General features: G+C 39.1%; 2 protein-coding genes across 10 annotated transcripts in view; one reads left to right on the plus strand and one right to left on the minus strand.

Annotated features, from left to right (window-relative positions):
• LOC126281595 (mediator of RNA polymerase II transcription subunit 25) overlaps positions 1-14481 on the minus strand; it is a 175332-nt gene extending 160851 nt beyond the window's left edge. For 2 of the 8 annotated variants that reach the window (XM_049980687.1, XM_049980680.1), the window contains exons 1-4: positions 14390-14455; positions 14107-14254; positions 13706-13844; positions 8226-8271 (exon numbers count right to left, since the gene is read on the minus strand). In XM_049980687.1, the coding sequence (XP_049836644.1) occupies positions 8226-8271; positions 13706-13830 (171 nt within the window). In that variant the 5' untranslated portion in view covers positions 13831-13844; positions 14107-14254; positions 14390-14455. Of the gene's footprint in view, positions 1-8225; positions 8272-13705; positions 13845-14106 lie in introns of all 8 variants that reach the window. The other 6 variants (XM_049980688.1, XM_049980685.1, XM_049980681.1 and 3 more) reach the window with 5 other exon arrangements.
• Positions 14482-14640: 159 nt separating this feature from the next.
• Positions 14641-19717, plus strand: part of LOC126281596 (rho GTPase-activating protein Graf-like) — a 541774-nt gene continuing 536697 nt past the window's right edge. The window contains exon 1 of one of the 2 annotated variants that reach the window (XM_049980690.1): positions 14641-14957. In XM_049980690.1, coding sequence (XP_049836647.1) covers positions 14795-14957 — 163 coding nt within the window. In that variant the 5' untranslated portion in view covers positions 14641-14794. The remainder of the gene's footprint in view (positions 14958-19717) is intronic. The other variant, XM_049980689.1, reaches the window with a different exon arrangement.

The following is a 19717-nucleotide window of genomic DNA, read 5'->3' on the forward strand; positions in this document are numbered from 1 at the left end:
CACACCGTGTGACACTTTCAGCAACTCTAACCATCACCCAGGAAAAGCTGGCATGATATAAATGATGGCACAAACATTCAACGTTGGCATCAATGACTAGAAGAGAGTAATATTGTCTAATACAGCATCTTGCAATTTGTCTACAAGTACAGTTTGGATTTATGAAATGTTCACGTGCAACGAAGAATGTGGAAGACTGCCTACCATACACGGCTCTGTTATTGACTGGAACAAAGTTTCTTGACATTTTGTTGTTTTTATTGAGAAACACAAAGAGTTAATTATGTGCAAGGAATGTTTGGATTATTTAATTGATAGTTGCATCCTATAGCACAAATAATCTCTCTGTCATGGATGCAGTCTTCCAAGAAGAAAATGCCTAAACTCAGATTGGATTCCACTCAACAACCCAACCCAACATAGAAAATAACAGGCACTTTATGTGATGTCAATGCAGGGACTATAGTGCATATTTCCTGCTGCACCAATATTGACTCGTCTAACTTCTGTATGGTATAGTACTAAATGCTTTGTATCATCATTTTTCCAGGTAGCTGCAAGACAGTCAAAGGCTGTCCAGTAGTGAATTAATTATATTTATCGAGTGCTTGTATTATTTTGCTAATTAGCTGTACACCTCTTTAAGCAATGTATGAGTAATCTGGCAGTCACAACATAAACAGTAGGACAGCTGAAAATATTACAGATTTACAAATGGGGTTCCCCATGGACCATTATAAAATTCAGTCGTCGTCCTCTTGTGAAAACAACAGACTCAACAATGTGTAGACTGATCACAAAGAGCTACAGCTGACCAATATGGCAATACATTGAGTCATATTTAATTTCACAACTTTACACACACATAATATCAGTAAGAATAGAGGGGGAGATATCTCTATGTCGCTAACCCTGTCACTAGAAACAGCTAAACAGAAAAATGATAAGTACATTATATTACTTAGTTACAGGCAAACAGCTACTGTACTTCCCATGACAGATCCTCAGCTGAACAGAAAATTATATGTACATTGCTTACAGATATTTAACTAATGTTGCACACATGGCAGACCCAGATGCGATATCTGTGGCCACCAGAGACATAAGTCATTATGATGTAAACATAATCCACATCATTACATTTCAACCACCGCCAATGACTTGCACTGTGGAGATCACACACAGAAGATGTTTGTCTCGTGGGGATAAAGCAAAGCACACACATAAAAACTAGAGAAGAAAGTAAATAGGGCCTAACATGACTTATCAGATCAGTGTCCTTTCCTTGATCATTAGTCATTCAATTGGTATTCTTATTACATCAGGTAAGTCACTCATTCCTCCTTTCACACTGAATGAATCACTGAAGCTAGCAAATTAATATAAGGTGTGTGTGATAAAGTGGTTGCCTACCAGAATAGTTTATTAAACAAATTTTACAATGTACTATCACCATTGTTGTTGTTGCAGTCTTCAGTCGTGAGACAGGTTTGATGCAGCTCTCCATGCTACTCTATCCTGTGCAAGCTTCTTCATCTCCCAGTACCTACTGCAACCTACATCCCTCTGAATCTGCTTGGTCTATTCATCTCTTGGTCTCCCTCTATGATTTTTACCCTCCACACTGCCCTCCAATACTAAATTGGTGATCCCTTGATGCCTCAGAATATGTCCTACCAACCAATCCCTTCTTCTGGTCAAGTTGTGCCACAAACTTCTCTTCTCCCCAATCCTATTCAATACTTCCTCATTAGTCATGTGATCTACCCATCTAATCTTCAGCATTCTTCTGTAGCACCACATTTCAAAAGCCTCTCTCTCTTCTTGTCTAAACTGTTTATCGTCCATGTTTCACTTCCATACATGGCTACACCCCATACAAATACTTTTAGAAACGACTTTCTGACACTGAAATCTATACTCGATGTTAACAAATTTCTCTTCTTCAGAAACGCATTCCTTGCCATTGCCAGTATACATTTTATATCCTCTCTACTTCGACAATCATCAGTTATTTTGCTCCCTAAATAGCAAAACTCCTTTACTGCTTTGAGTGTCTCATTTCCTAATCTAACTCCCTCAGTATCACTAGACTTAATTCGACTACATTCCATTATCCTCGTTTTGCTTTTGTTAATGTTCATCTTATACCCTCCTTTCAAGACACTGTCCATTCCGTTCAACTGCTCTTCCAAGTCCTTTGCTGCGTCTGACAGAAATACAATGTCATTAGCAACCTCAGAGATTTTATTTCTTCTCCATGGATTTTAATACCTACTCCGAATTTTTCTTTTGTTTCCTTTACTGCTTGCTCAATATACAGATTGAATAACATCGGGGAGAGGCTACAACTGTGTCTTACTCCCTTCCCAACCACTTCTTCCCTTTCATGTCCCTCGACTCTTATAACTGCCATCTGGTTTCTGTACAAATTGTAAACAGCCTTTCACTCCCTGTATTTTACCCCTGCCACCTTTAGAATTTGAAAGAGAGTAATCCAGTCAACATTGTCAAAAGCTTTCTCTATGTCTACAAATGCTAGAAACGTAGGTTTGCCTTTCCTTAATCTTTCTTCTAAGATAAGTCGTAGGGTCAGTATTGCCTCACGTGTTCCAGTGTTTCTACGGAATCCAAACTGATCTTCCCAGAGGTCGGCTTCTACTAGTTTTTCCATTCATCTGTAAAGAATTCGTGTTAGTATTTTGCAGCTGTGGCTTATTAAACTGATTGCTCGGTAATTTTCACATCTGTCAACACCTGCTTTCTTTGGGATTGGAATTATTGTATTCTTCTTGAAGTCTGAGGGTATTTCGCCTGTTTCATACATCTTGCTCACCAGATGGTAGAGTTTTGTCAGGACTGACTCTCCCACGGCCGACAGTAGTTCCAATGGAATGTTGTCTACTCTGGGGGCCTCGTTTCGACTCAGGTCTTTCAGTGCTCTGTCAAACTCTTCACGCAATATCGTATCTCCCATTTCATCTTCATCTACATCCTCTTCCATTTCCATAATATTGTCCTCAAGTGCATCGCCCTTGTATACTCCTTCCACTTTTCTGCTTTCCCTTCTTTGCTTAGAACTGGATTTCAATCTGAGCTCTTGATGTTCACACAGTGTGAGATGTTCAGTTTATACATGCCTTATCAGTCTGTGAATACAGTAAGAGTTTTGATATTATTTATATCCAATTAGTTCTTAATCTATTGACAACAATCCTGTTAGCTGTGTCGTGACATTTACCACTGGTGCTGTTTATTCCCCATTATTTTACATACATATCATATTGTAATAAATTTTGTATGCTGTCATTGCTGTGGATGAAGCAGCTCTTGATAGATCTGACACAGTAGCAATCTCTGACGATACTCCTGCCCATACAAATGGTTCTCTTATCTCCATAGGTCTCTCTAATTTTCCTGTAGGCAGTATCTATCTTACCCCTAGTGAGATAAGCCTCTACATCCTTACATTTGTCATCTAGCTATACCTGCTTAGCCATTTTGCACTTCCTGTCGATCTCATTTTTGAGACGTTTGTATTCCTTTTTGTCTGGTTCATTTACTGCATTTTTATATTTTCTCCTTTCATCAATTAAATTCAATATTTCTTCTGTTACCCAAGGATTTCTACTAGCCCTTGTCTTTTTACCTACTTGACCCTCTGCTGCCTTCACCACTTCATCCGTCAAAGCTACCCATTCTTCTTCTACTGTATTTCCTTCCCCCATTCGTGTCAATTGTTCCCTTATGCTCTCCCTGAAACTCTGTACAACCTCTGGTTCTTTCAGTTTATACAGGTCCCATCTCCTTAATTTCCCACATTTTTGCAGATTCTTCAGTTTTAATCTACAGGTCATAACCAATAGATTGTGGTCAGAGTCCACATCTGCCCCTGGAAATGTCTTACAATTTAAAACCTGGTTCCTAAATCTCTGTCTTACCATTATATAATCTATCTGATACCTTTTAGTATCTCCAGGGTTCTTCCATGTATACAACCTTCTTTCATGATTCTTAAACCAAGTGTTAGGTATGATTAAGTTGTGCTCTGAGCAAAATTCTACCAGGCGGCATCCTCTTTCATTTCTTAGCCCCAATCCATATTCACCTACTATGTTTCCTTCTCTCCCTTTTCCTACACTCGAATTCCAGTCACCCATGACTATTAAATTTTCGTCTCCCTTCACTATCTGAATAATTTCTTTTATTTCATCATACATTTCTTCAATTTCTTCGTCATCTGCAGAGCTAGTTGGCATGTAAACTTGTACTACTGTAGTAGGTGTGGGCTTCGTACCTATCTTGGCCACAATAATGCGTTCACTATGCTGTTTGTAGTAGCTTACCCGCATTCCTATTTTCCTATTCATTATTAAACCGACTCCTGCATTACCCTTATTTGATTTTGTGTTTATAACCCTGTAGTCACCTGACCAGAAGTCTTGTTCCTCCTGCCACCGAACTTCACTAATTCCCACTATATCTAACTTTAACCTATCCATTTCCCTTTTTAAATTTTTTAACCTACCTGGCTGATTAAGGGATCTGACATTCCACGCTCCGATCCGTAGAACGCCAGTTTTCTTTCTTCTGATAACGACAACCTCTTGAGTAGTCCCCGCCTGAAGATCCGAATGGGGGACTATTTTACCTCCAGAATATTTTGCCCAAGAGGACGCCACCTTCATTTAATCATACAGTAAAGCTGCATGCCCTCGGGAAAAATTACGGCTGTAGTTTCCCCTTGCTTTCAGCCGTTCGCAGTACCAGCACAGCAAAGCCGCTTTGGTTATTGTTACAAAGGCCAGATCAGTCAATCATCCAGACTGTTGCCCTTGCAACTACTGAAAAGGCTGCTGCCCCTCTTCAGGAACCACATGTTTGTCTGGCCTCTCAACAGATACCCCTCCGTTGTGACTGCACCTATGGTACGGCTATCTGTATCGCTGAGGCACGCAAGCCTCCCCACCAACGGCAAGGTCCATGGTTCATGGGGGGACTATCACCATGATAGGTACAAAAACTATTTCTGCGTTTAAAATGTGGCATATTGCAGTAAAAATTTAAATGGTGCAGGTTGCCTTCTCCACAGAGTTTTCACAGCATTCATTGGTGAGATTATATACAACAGGCACTTTGAAATTGTGTGTTCAGAAAAACAAAAATTAAAATTTTTATTTTTAAGGAAAATGACAGTACTAGTGAGCGTCTCCACACTAGCTTCACTATCGATTCCTCCATTTGTGCTTGCAAGTCTGACCCCCACACAAGACAATCCAGAGTATCACTATGATGTGCGTAATGTTCTCTCATGATAACAAAGATGGTGCATATATTTCGACATCTACACCTGTAGTCTGCAAGCCATCTTATGGCGTGTAGTGTACTTCCAGTATCACTGTCTTTATACCCTTCCCCTGTTAAGTTTGTGAATAATCGTTGAGAAGTTGATGGTTGATAAAGCTCTGATGAATACTAATTACTCTGATTTTATGAACATGGTCTTTTCCTAAGGCATATGTGGAGAAAAGTGAAATTTTGGCTAACTCACATGCAGGATCTGCCACTGGAGTTCATTGAGCATTGCTGCAGTTGTAGTTGTGGTCTTCAGTCCTGAGACTGGTTTGATGCAGCTCTCCATGCTACTCTATCCTGTGCAAGCTTCTTCATCTCCCAGTAATTACTGCAACCTACATCCTTCTGAATCTGCTTAGTGTATTCATCTCTTGGTCTTCCTCTATGATTTTTACCCTCCACGCTGCCATCCAATACTAAATTGGTGATCCCTCGATGTCTCAGAACATGTCATACCAACCGATCCCTTCTTCTAGTCAAGTTGTGCCACAAGCTTCTCTTCTCCCCAATTCTATTCAATACCTCCTCATTAGTTATGTGATCTATCCATCTAATCTTCAGCATTCTTCTGTAGCACCACATTTCAAAAGCTTCTATTCTCTTCTTGTCTAAACTATTTATCGTACATGTTTCACTTCCATACATGGCTACACTCCATAAAAATACATTCAGAAACGACTTCCTGACATTTAAATCTTTATTCGATGCTAACAAATTTCTCTTCCTCAGAAACGCTTTCCTTGCCATTGACAGTCTACATTTTATATCCTCTCTACTTCGACCATCATCAGTTATTTTGCTCCCCAAATAGCAAAACTCCTTTACTACTTTAATCTAATTCCCTCAGCATCACCCAACCTAATTTGACTACATTCCATTATCCTCGTTTTGATTTTGTTGATGTTCATCTTATACCCTCCTTTCAAGACACTGTCCATTCCGTTCAACTGCTCTTCCAAGTCCTTTACCGTCTCTGACAGAATCACAATGTCATCGGCGAACCTCAAAGTTTTTATTTCTTCTCCATGGATTTTAATACCTACTCCGAACTTTTCTTTCGCTCCCTGTATTTTACCCTTGCCGGCTTCAGAATTTGAAAGAGAGTAGCATTACTACAACAATATAAACAATCTCATGATGAAATGTGCCACTTATCACTGTTTGATTCTCTCTCTTTCTCTCTCTCTCTCTCCCCCCCCCCCCCCTCTCTCTCTCTCTTCCATTAATCCAACTTGGTAAGGCTTTAGAAGAACTGACGAATCACTCAAACAACTAATTTAAGCAACTTCTTTCAGGATGAGCAACATTCCCTTATTTCAGGATGAGCAACATTCCCTTAAGATTCTCCCAAAGAATGTCAGTCTGGCAGCTGATTTTTCAACTTGTTTCAAGTGATCAATCCACTTCAGCTTACTGGATGGCTACTTCTAGATATATCACAGATCTGCTAAAAAATTAAAGACAAAAATGTTGTTTTCCGTATTTTGGATTTTGTTCATGAGCCCCTGGTCACTATCTAGATATAAACGTTACAAACATCTGTAATCAGTCAAAGGTTACTTGAGGTGAAAAATTTACACTCCTCATCATATATGGTAATCTAGAAGTAATGCCCAACTGATTTATGGAAAATATATGAATAAAGAATAAAATGTTCTCAGGCTTCCAATCATGCCAAGTGGTTGAAATGCCATGAGCTTTCAACCAACTACTCCTTGGTTATATCAAGTGGTATGACTGCCAGTGGACTGCTGGTACACCCTTGTGTACACTGGCTGTCAACTGTGATGTACCTGCCTCTCATGGCATTGCCATATATAACTATACTTTGATTCAGCATTTCATATGCCTTCTTCAACCTTGTGATCACTGAATTCTGCACCATGCTGAGTTACGGGCTGCCATCTCTGTGAACGGTGTTTTCAGTAATTTTTATTTTGATGGTGTATTTAATTACACTGCCCCGAAACTGATAGTGCACACCATAACAGAGGGTTCATCAATTTTTATCCAGTGACCATTTTCTAGAGATACCTTGCTAACGCAAATTTTTGGGGTTAGTACAGGCACTGCCACATATGGGCATAAATTGACTCGACATTTTATGTGCCTACTTCAAACTTGCAGTCAGTGGATTTCATGCTACACTTAGCTGCAGGCCATCATCTCTATTAAGGCTGTTACCGATGATTCTTATTTTGAGGACTTCTTTTATTATACAGTTCTAGAAGCTGTCACTGTGGGGCACAACAGAGATCATCAAATTTTATCCGCTGGTCATTGTCCAAAGCATGCTCAAATAAAACCTAATTATTCAGTTTAGCATAGACAATGAAACACAGGAAGAAGGACGAGAGATTTTATTGTCTGCACTATACTGAAAAATTTGCGTTAGCAGGGCATACTCTAGAAAATGGCCACCGCATAAAAACTGATGAAACCTCTGTCATGGCTTGTTCTAATGGTTTCTGGGACAGTGTAGTTAAATAAGCCATCAAAATAAAAATGATTGAAAATGCCCTTAAGAGAGATGACAGCCTGCAACCCAGTATGACAGAATCCAGTGATCACGAAGATGATGAGGACGCATCGAACGCTAAATCAAAGTACAGCCATATATGGAAATGCCTTGAGCTGCAGTGACATTACAGTTGGCAGCTAGTGTATATAAATCTGTACCAGCAGCCCACTGTTAGACATACCACTACCACTTGATAGTGGCCAAGAAGTGCTTGATTACCAGTTTGTGGCATTTTAATCACTTGATGTGGCTCAGTCTCTGTGAATATTTTATTCAATAGATGAGAGACTCTGCAATCTTATATGTGAAAGCAGAAGAAGGAAAACCAGATAAATAAATTATAATTTACCTCAGCTATGTACTCTCTTTCTTCAACAGGGCAGTGACTGAAATATCTGAAATGAAAAGAAAGTTTTATTTTCAATCTTTATTGTTACAAACTTCACTTGTGTGTGTGTGTGTGTGTGTGTGTGTGTGTGTGTGAAGGTGCACACGCACAAGTGGGGGTTAGCAAAGTTTCAATTTTGTTTATGTTCCTGTCAACAACTCAACTATTCACTGACTAGTTATCTTTACTCTGCCTGTTATTTATCAATAGAAACTGTGCTATGCAACCAAACAACATATGCAAGCAAATTCTTAATAGAATCACAAGCCAACTCTTCAGCTACTTGTATATCAGCAACGGTAGTGAGTCTGTTGAATTAGTGCTAGTCTTCTAACCTAACGATATCAAGAAATGCAGTAGAGTCCCCTTCGGAGTCTAGTTCAGCCTGTGAACTATGTAAGAGGGTAGACTGTTACTTTTCTAAAAGAATTACTCCTCCAGCATTTGACAGAATTGGTTTATGGAAATAATATAAAAGTTAAATACGGACTGGTGGTTATGGATTTGAATCATTATTGCCATTAAAATCCCATTTTATGACATACAGTATCACTTTTTTGTGCTTCCAAAGCCTTTTTTTTTAAATTGATTCTGTTACTGGGGATGATTCTGGCTATCTATCTAAACAAACCATTGATGAATAGCATAATTCTTCCTACCACAGAGACACAGTCATCCCTCCAGGAGATATACGTTGGAGCACATTCCTAGACTCCTTGCTTAAAACATCTAAGCTAAATACACATGTAAAGTAAGGTAAAGTTACACATTCTGACACTGATGGGACAATCAGGATTGACCAATTGCCATGTCATCCTCTGCCAGCTGTGTCAATGTGTACAGTATGGAGGGCCATGTGGTCAGCACACACCTCTCCCAGTCACTGTCAGTTTCATGACCTTGAGACCACTACCAATCAGTCGAGTAGCTCCTCAACTAGCCTCATGAGGTTGATTGCACCCTGTAACAGTCCTCCTATCTAGAAAAAAATACCTTGCACCACCACAAACTGAATCCAGCTCCTGCCCACATGGCATTCAACCGCACTGACCACTCAGCTACAGTTGTGGACTAAATATACATGATTACATTGCAATTCACATTTACGTTCTCCACAAAGGGTTCATAGAGCCATTTCCAGAATATTTTTTGATTATACATGTCTCAAATAGCATGTGGGAAAAATGAACTCCAAAATCTTTTTATGTGAGTTCTGATTTCTCTTTTTATAAAGATAGTCATTTCTCCATATGTAAATGGGAGTCAATAAAATGTTTTGGTATTCAGAAAAGAAAGTTGAATTGAAATTTTGATGACTTTACTATGCAGTAAATGACAGAAATATCTGAAAATAATCTAAGAGGGCTGTTCAGATCACCTCCTTAACTGCTCATACAGATTAAAAACAGTAGAGTGCCTACAACATTTCCTTGGGGAGCCCCAGATATCACATCTGTTCGTGTGTCTTCCTGACAATTACTACAAACTGTGACCTTTCTGTAAGGAAATAACGAATCCAGTCACACAACTGAAACAATACTTCATAGGCATTTATTTATAAGCTACCTGTGACAAACAGCCTTCTGAAAATGTAGAACTATGGAACCAATTTGAGATCCCCCCTCAAAAGCACTGATTATTTTACATGAATAAAAAGTCACTTGAATTTCTCAAGAATGATATTTTCTGAAATTGTACTGGTTATGTGACTACAGATCATATTCTTTGAGGTACTTCATAATGGTCCAACAAAATATACGAGGGTTGAATGAAAAGTAACACTTCCACCTTCATTAATTGGGTTTGGATGGGAATGTTTTAATAAATCAGACACAGAAATAATCTTTAGAATGTGATCTTCAGTTACCAGTATTCACTTTTCCACAAAATCACCAGCCAATTGACTACATTTCTGCCAACAATGAACAAGTTTTCAGAAGCCGTCACAGAAGTCGACACTCTGTTTCCACAACCAAAGTCTCACGGTTTTCTCAACGTCTTCATCAGAAGCATAATGATGCCACCACAGATCATCTTTCATTATTGGGAACAGATACAAGTCAGACAGTGCTAAATCTGGTCTGTATAGAGGATGCCATACAGTGGTGAGATTCAGCTTCTGAAGTTTTGCTGTGGTGGCACGTGAAGTGTGTGGTTTGGCATTGTCATGCTGCAGGAAAACAATTGCCTTTTGCTTTCAGACACCTGTTAGCCGCCATTTCAGAGTTTGCAGCATTGTGATGTAACATTCTGAATTTATTATTGTTCCACGATCAAGGAAATCAAGATGGATAATACCGTCTGCGTTCCAGAACACTGTAGCCCTGATTTTTCCAGCTGAGGGCTGCGTGTTGAATTTCTTTTTCTGGGGCAAGTCCATGTGTCAATATTAGATAGACTGACGTTTCATCTCCGGGTCATAATGGTGTATCCATGTTTCGTCTCCTTTCACACCTGAATGAGAAGGGCGTCACCTTCAAGTCTGTGCACTTTCATTTCAGAAGTCAGCACCCAGGGAACCCATCGTGCACAGATCTTCCGATATCCAAGCAAAGCAATAATGTGACCCAAACGTTCTTGCGAAATATCGATTGTGCTTGCAATTTCTCTCCAAGTGATAGGATGATCGTCCTGAATCAACCTGTCAACATTTTGCTTGTAAAAACTCAGTGGTTGCTGTCATAGGATGTCCGACTCTTTGTTAGCAATGCAGGTCAGATGTTCCTGCATCAACATCTTTAAGCACATTCACCCAACAATGCACAGTACTCACATCAACAAATGCTGTCAAGACTTCAATGACTGCATGTTGCTCGGAATTTTTTTGTTTTGTCACATATTAAAAAATTTGGTAATAAAATTATTGTGTATTATTTTCTGATCTTCTCTCATACATACTCTGTAAGCCACCACTTGGTATGGCAGGTGGTCCTTGTACCACTACTAGTCATTCCCTTCACAGATCCACGAATGGAGCGAGGCAATAATGACTGTCTATACACCCCTGTATGAGCCATAATTTCTCTTACAATGACTTTGCAGTCCTTACACAAAATGTGTTTGGTGATCACAGAATCATTCAGCAGCAAATGTGGGTTCTCAAAACAAACATTGTCTTCATTCCAGGGATCCAGAGTACATAAACCATCTCTGTGATACTTGTGTGTTGATTAAATCTACTGGTAACAATTTAGCAGCCCGGCTCTGAATTGCTTTGATATCATCCTGTAATCTGACCTACTGGGGATACCAAACACTCGAGCTGTACTCAAGAGTGGATTGCACCATTGTTCTACATTCGGTCTCCTTTGCAGATGAAACACAATTTCCTAAAATTTTCCCAGTAAACCGAAGTCGGCCATTCGTCCTCCCTACTACCATCCTTATGTGCTTGTTCCATTTGATACACTTTGCAATGTTACTTCTAGACACTCAATTGATACATCTGTATCAAGTAGCACATCAATAACATGGTATTTGAGCATAACAAGACTGTTTTTCCTAATCATCAGCATTAACTTACATTTTTCTACAGTCAGAGCAAGGTGCCATTCATCACAACAAATAGAAAATCTGCCAAAGTCATCCTGTATTCTTCTACAGTCACCCAAGGCCGACACCTATTAAAGCGTCAGTTATAGCTGCTCACACTATCCATAAGATCATTTATGCATACAGAGAAGAAGTGTTGTCCCATTGAACTTTATTGGGGAGCTCCTAATGATTCTCTTGTCTCTGACGACAACTTTCTGTCAAGGAAAACATATTAGGTTCTTTTACTTATGAAAACTTCAAGACACTCACATATCTAGGAAACTACTCTAAATGCTTTACCTTTGTTAACAGCTTGCCGTCGGACAACAAGTCATATGCTTTTTGGAAATCTAAGAATAGGGAACCTATATGTTGCTCTTCAAATATCATGCGAGAAAACAGCAAGCTGAGTTTCACAGAAGCAATGCTTTCTAAAGTCATGTTAATTTGTAGACAGATACAAATCATATTGAAACATAGAATATGTTCAAGAATTCTACAGCAGACCGATGTTAAGGATATACTGGTCTGTAACTGTGCAAGTATGGTTTTTTTTATATATAGGCTTCAGCTGTACTTTTTTCCATTCCTTGGGACTTTGAGCTGGCCAAGAGATCATGTACAGACAAACAGTCTACACTCCTGATTCTGTTCAAATAGAGATTTGCATCTAATTGTTCTTGCTACTTTGCAGGTAGACTTTAGTGGTATAGTTGGCATCTATCTTCACACATCTGCCAGTTCTGTGAAGCTATCCCTTGAGTGAAACACACTTGTGAGCATTTGTGGTGTTCTCCTTTGATTTTGTAAAATATCCTCCATTAGTTATATTTGCTATGCATTCCTCACACTTAAGTAAGCATAAGTATTTTCTAAGCAGTCTACTTCTTTGGATTGTATTTTCCCTCCGCCTACCAATGGAGCAAAGTCTGCCAACTTCTTTACTTATGAATGGGTTTCGACAATTATTTCTATTATGTTTCCACCAATTATAACACAGGTACAGTATTTTACTGAGTTAATTGATTGAAACTGTAACTTACTGATATTGTGATCACATGCTATTACTTTTTGGCACTTGATGAAGTGCACTATTTTACACTGCCAATCTTTGCATCACTTTGAAAATTCATCAAGATCTGACGCTATTTGTGTAGATTTTCAGACAGTGCTGCAACACTGAAAACAGTACCACCTGCAAAAAATCTGCAGGATGCATATTTCTTGGGAAAATTAGCTGCCTACGACAAACAGGGAAAATAACATCTGAAGCCATCTGCTTGAAGTAATAAAGTGTAATTACAATTTCTCAATTGTTTACCAGGTCATTAACAAATAACATGATCAGCACGTCTTCTAACACATTTCATACGAAATTATTTCTACATCTATCAGTGGCTCTCTATTGAGGGTAAATGCTGCATCCTTCCTAACACACAAAATTTAATTTAGTCACAAACTGCATTTGATACCCAATGTACCTGTATTTTTATCATTAACCTTTAGTTTGATGCCGAGATTATGCTTTTCGGAAGTCAAGAAACGATGCATCAACCTGATTGCCTTAATTCATGACCTTGAGTATGTCATTTGAGAAAAGAAGAGTTGCATTTTCAATGACCAATGTTCCCAGAATCCACGTTCGATAGCATGAAAGACAGGGGGATAGCAATAACATACACAAATACGTGTGTGTGTGTGTGTGTGTGTGTGTGTGTGTGTGTGTGTGTATGAAAAATACAGTTCAAAAGCACTGTATAAGTCCTTTATTGAATAATAACTAACTTAAAGTATTTCTCACCCAATGATATTCGTAAACGTTTGTAATAAACTATTCAGAGTTTTATTCGCAGCTGTGATTGATAAAAACGCAATTAAAAAAAAAACCATAAAAAACCTTTACTCACTCTAGGGTTGGTATAACATAATTTGATTTCAGGTCGTTTAAGTAAGCTCCATTAATTGCTGTGCCTTCAATAACAAAGACTATATCGGCCTGGATTACATGATCTTGTCCACCAACGACCATCATCAAGCAGCCTTATTCTGAAACACGAAATCAGGAATTACATAAACGAAACAAAATCTTTGCGGAGAGGAGAGAACAAATCCGGTAATTTTCTTATTTTAATATAAATTATGCACCGTCCTAGATGATAATGTTAAATACATAATATATTTGTGCGGCACGTAGGGAGCATTCCACCAGTTGAGCAGGATGCATATTTCTCGGGAAAAGAAGCTGCCTATGACGAACAGGGAAAATAACACTTGATGTCGTCTACTTCAAGTAATAAAATGTAATTACAATTTCTCAACTCAATATTGGAGTGCAGCTCTGGGTGTAAACATCTGCTCAAACGGTATAAATAGTCTTCTGGTCACAAAACACAAACAAACCACGTTCAGTCGCACAATAAGTAACTGGTATCAATTTGTCATCCAGGGATAGTTAACTAGACAGGGTAAACAAATTTCACTTTCCACCCTCAAATTTTGTAAATTATAAAATAATATGAAGCGATCCTGAAATTATAAGTCATGAATCCAATAAACACAACAGCAACAACAAAAAAAGCGTAATTAGTTACTTGTCACACAGGCACCACAAACACAGCAAAACAAACACGGTACAACCACAACTACTTGCGGCAAAGATGTATAGCCATATGTGCCAAAGTGCATCATCCAAAGAGGTTTCACCTAATTTCCAGTGACAAAAATTATTTGGTTTTAAATATTTTCAGATAACGTTATATACTTGGATTATGTATTTAGTGATTTTATTTTCGATTGGATGACTATGTTAAACTTTTAAGCAGCATGAAATGTTGCTACATGTAGTTGGTTGGCATCACTGCTCCATGGAATATCTTCTTTCGCTCGCTGATTAACAGTTCGTATTTGGCGTTTGTGTCGAGTGGATGTGTGGTTACGTACGCGTGTGTTGTACGTGAAATATATACGAAGTAAATGGTGTTACATAGATTTGTTTTATGATGGGGGTGGGACTACAGCCGCTTGAATTTACAGAATGTTTGACTGATAGCCCTACGTTCAGGGAGAAACTTCACACACATGAGAAGGAGCTGGAACGGACAAGTCAACAAATAAAAGGACTGATAAAAGAAGTAAAGGATTTACTAAATGCCGCAAAAAGTAAGTTTTGTACAGAGTCATACTGGACTTAATGCCGTTTGTACTGACTCATAGACTTCATACGTTAAATATAATTAGTCACTGATCTTGCAGTCTTAACAGGTGTTTGTTCGTACGGATTGTTATGTACGCTTGTCAGTGCAACCATATGTCCAGTGTTTTCAAGTATAGGCAAGAATCATATAGCTCAATATTTTATATTTGGCATATGAACTATGCAATGTTCGTGCATCGCATTTATATTTTCTCGCGATATATTATAGCGTTATGACATGAGCGTGCATGTTTTTCAGCTGCTGCAGAAAGAAAATTTGGCGTTATTTTGGACATAGTACAAATTCGTTTAGCCTGCAGTGGTAATGAGATATACTAGCAAGATAGAATTTTGTGCGAGATGATAATGCGTGACGCCGGCATTGTTGATCAGCTGATGCCCAAAGCGCCAACGGATAAGTCTACACGTTAAACGCGCGTTCAGTTCCATGTTACAAATGTACCGTTCTTCATTTTTTCCATTTTGAGTATTATTTATTGGCACTTCTTATTGTTGTGCTATTGACGCAGCATCGGGTGATTTTCCTTTTTTTATCGTTCTTGCAAGGACACGTTGTGTCGTACCGTGATGAATTGACAGTTGAAGCGGTGTTTTTTTTTTTTTTTTTTTCAATAATGGTCCACATAAGGAAAGCTGTTTAGGTAATTAGTGGAATAACACTCAATTCTTTGCAATGAATTTGTAATGGAAGTTCGGAATTGTTGGCCTGCTCATTCATACTAGTCGGCCGCGGCTTCCGCGAACAGATCTGTACAGTATGTAAGATAAATAGGCGTTTGTATTTCATTCATTTTATAAGTTTTTGTGAGTTTTTTGAAAACTATTTTCAAACTAAGGATTTTTTTTAAATTCAAAAAGATAAGATGTACTCTTCCACAGTCTGTCAGTGAATTATGCCGTGATAAGTTGATTTCTCTTCATTTTTATTGTTTGAAGGGGGGATCGGGTGTAGTAAGATCACTGTCGGCAATTATTTAGTCGCAGTAGACATCTTAGCCAAATTGGAGGTCTTTGGGGATTAGTCAAGACAAATACGACTGTACTCTTGTTCTGGAGAACTGGATTCAGTTCCCCGCCCCGCCATCCAGATTTAGGTTTTCCATGGTTTCCCTAAATTACTTGAGGCAGACGCCGGAATGGTTCCTTCGAAGAGGACATGGCCCATCTTCTTTTCCTCGCTTCGTGTCTAGTCCTTCGTCTTTAATGCCTTAAGACAGTTTCTCATCCTACCTGTCAAAATAACGATTTACAGAGATAGTTGGATCTAGTCCCACACCACTGAACGTAGACAGGTGTGCACGCTATTCCAATTGTTTTGCATTTGTAAATTGATGGCGAATCCCTCTAACGAAATGCGATTTCTGCACTTCTCACTTGATGAGACAATTGAGCTCCACGGCCGAGACCGAGGTCTGAGCATTTGTCGCGTTTTGTATTTGTATTTCGTCAGGTTTGCGTTTAATCCTTATAGTTTTTAAATAGAATCCCTAGAACAGTAATAGTGCTAGTGGCGATATTACCAGTGGCGACGTGATCACGCCATAGGGACGCGACTTAAAGCTTCTAACACGGACAGTCCACAGCGAAATATGGTGAACAACTATGTTCAAACACGATAATTTGGCTCTCCATCTGCTCAGCGTGAAATCATCCAGAGTTCATACTCCACCATAAGCCGTTGTCTGCCTTACTTTGGTGTCAGGATACCTTTTACCCGTGCGCACCAACCGCCGCGTAATAGCAGGAATTGGCCAATAGTGGAAATTTGATTACAGTCGACGGTGAACAGGTTGTAGTTTCAAAAGTTTAAAGGTTCCTCAAAGAAAACTTTCCGCGCGTGCTTAGGAGAAATAAGATACCTCTGAATCCCTTTGGAAATGCAGTACCAGAGGGTCACACTAATACCGACGTTAGAACAAATTTTCGTATCGTGAATTTCAAGAGGAAAGGGAAGAACTCCGTTAACACACAGGTCGTACCCAACAGATTATACTATAATTTATACTCAGTGTGGTGTTGAATACCTTGCGAATATGAATACCGGCATGTTCGAGGGGATTCGTTCGTTACACATTAAGTCAGAAACTGGGGGAAAAAATCCCCAAACCGATTTTATCCTGTTCGCGATTCATGGCACCAGCACCATGCTCCTCGGGAACTACACACTTGTTCCAGAAGGAAAGGCCAGTGTCCAGGGATATGATAGAAACGATCATTCGAAGCAGAAAAGCGTAGTAAACATGGGCTTTAAAACACATCCTGTAAGAGGTATGAGCCCTGTTTCATCTTCTATATTTTCTACTGCAAGCTGTTTGCTTTCCATATTTTGGGAGCGGGTAGTGTGGAACAGAACAAGAAAAGATGGTCTAGTAAACATGGACTCTTAGAATGCATACCTTTAAATCTAGGAGCACTTATTAGTAGAAGAGATGTTTCACAGCAGTGTAGATGATCAAATGTTCATAGCTCTTCATGAATGTATGTTAGAGCCCTCGTTTACTAGATTTTTCTTCGAATGGTTGCTCCTCTCGTCTCCCTGAGTACTAACCTTTCTTTCTTGGGCACCTTGTAAACAGAACACACCATCTACGCGCAAGTATGCTCTTAAACGGTCGCGTATTTCGTTGCAGGAACTGAGAAAACCCTACGGCATGTTCACGTGCAATTTAAAAGCCCAATTCGCCCTTGTTAGTGCAATTATACAACGTTTGAATGGATTAAACAGGGTTCCAGGAACTCTGCAATCACCATTCATTATACTAGAGCGTAATATTGGATCCTAGAAAAAAGTTGTTTTCACTAGGAAACTGGAAACTTTCTGCAGCATTTTGTTGCTCCAAATTGGCCATTACAACTTTTCTTTCGATCTGAGTCTTATTAGTTAGTCTTAACTGTTTCTGGATCCAAATTAGCAGCCTGTTTCTAAACTAAATACATGTAATTACCTTATTTTCATTCCTGCCCATTAAATTCTTAAGGATTGGAGATTAGAACTTGCGGAGTTAATGCAGAAAGCAGCCCAGCGGACTTTTGACTTGGTGTGGAAAGCAATAATAGCAAAATAGCTAGAGCATTATCACGGCATATTCCCCAAATATCACTTTATTATCACAACCATCGCACCACATTACTTGGTTGCAGATGAATAAAAAAAAGATACCTGCTGAAACAGTGCCTGGCCGCAATCTTTTTTCTTGGTCACAAGTACAGTAGTACGTCATTGGTCAGTCTGGACTCGTTACGAAAGCAGTGCGGGTTGTCCAAGTGAGATGTGAGGACAAATTTGTAACGATACGACCCTGAATTTTTATGGACAATTGGCGAAATGTTTAGTGTGTTTTGTAGCTTTGTTTCTCGGATACCCTTCATACTTTTGATCATAGCCTCTTCCAGATCTGCAACTGAGCTTACACTAGACCAAGCGTGTCCGACCTTTTAACTTACCTGGGCCACATTGGAAGAAGAAGAAGAAGAAGAGTAATTTTGGGCCGCACATAACGCACTTAACAATAACTGCTGAGAAAAAAAAAAGTATGGCGGGATGGACCATTTAGAGAATAGCATGGTGTGGCACGAATTACAAATTGAAAACTTTCCATAAACTGTTTTTTTTTTTTTTTTTTTTTTCCCACCCGTCGTATGAAAAATGCTCACTTCTTGGGCCGCATGCGCGTCACGGCTTGGACACCCATGCACTCGGGCAGTGGTTCCCAACCTGAGGATAATTACCCCCGGAAGGGTAAAATGAAATTTCCTGAGGGGTAAAAACTAAACAATTCGATTCTGTTTCAATCACGAAACTAAATTATTTTCAAAAAATCATTACTATTATTGCAGTTTTAGAGTGTCTAATTGCACTCAGGGGTGATAGGTCTAAGCAAGGATTGGAACCACTGCACTAAACAGTTGGAGTGAGGGCCGCAAAAGCCAATCAACGGCGCTGTGAAGGAAATGTGATGAGCAATGTAACACTGGTGTGATTGGTGGTTTAGTCATTATTTGCTAACAAGTCTGTCTGAATGAGGATAGGGTCGGAGCTGGGTCTTTTTATTTTATTTAGGGGGTGGAACTCAGTTCCGCGGTGAATGCCAAAATAGTTTGGATATTTTACGATAATGGTTTTTATTTGTGACCATACATTTTCCACTCAGTCAGCCTCCAACAAATGATACAAATCAAAAGGCATATTGAATCTCACACACGTACACCCAAGACTCGCTTATAATATTTACATTGGATGTATACATAACAGTTACATCATGAAGCGTTCAGCCGCCAAAGAGTAACACATCATGAGCTGCGAGTAATGTCTTCATTTTGACAGGAAATTGGTGTCGACGAAGCACTTAGCAATTCAGCAATATTCATTTGTCACTTGGTGGGGGCAGCCGAAAATGTGGTCGATGTCCTCATCCAGGACAGAATCACGTAGGGGTGAGACAATCAGTTGTAACTGATAGAGGTGCAGTCGAGATAATCTAGTTGTTATTGGTATTATTGACGACATGAGTCTACATGAGCAGCAGTGCTGATCACAAATCTGTCAGAAAATTGATTTATCATTATCTGTCAGCATATTTTAAGTCTTTCTAGTAATGCAGGAAACGTGATTGGTCTGTGTAGAGGCGATACGTATGTTGATATCCACTTAAAAAATCTTTTAACAGTTGCGGGCTCATATTACGTGAACAAGTATGATGTAGAA

Source organism: Schistocerca gregaria, chromosome 7 (genome assembly GCF_023897955.1).
Source record: "Schistocerca gregaria isolate iqSchGreg1 chromosome 7, iqSchGreg1.2, whole genome shotgun sequence".
NCBI classification, from domain to species: Eukaryota; Metazoa; Arthropoda; class Insecta; order Orthoptera; family Acrididae; genus Schistocerca; species Schistocerca gregaria.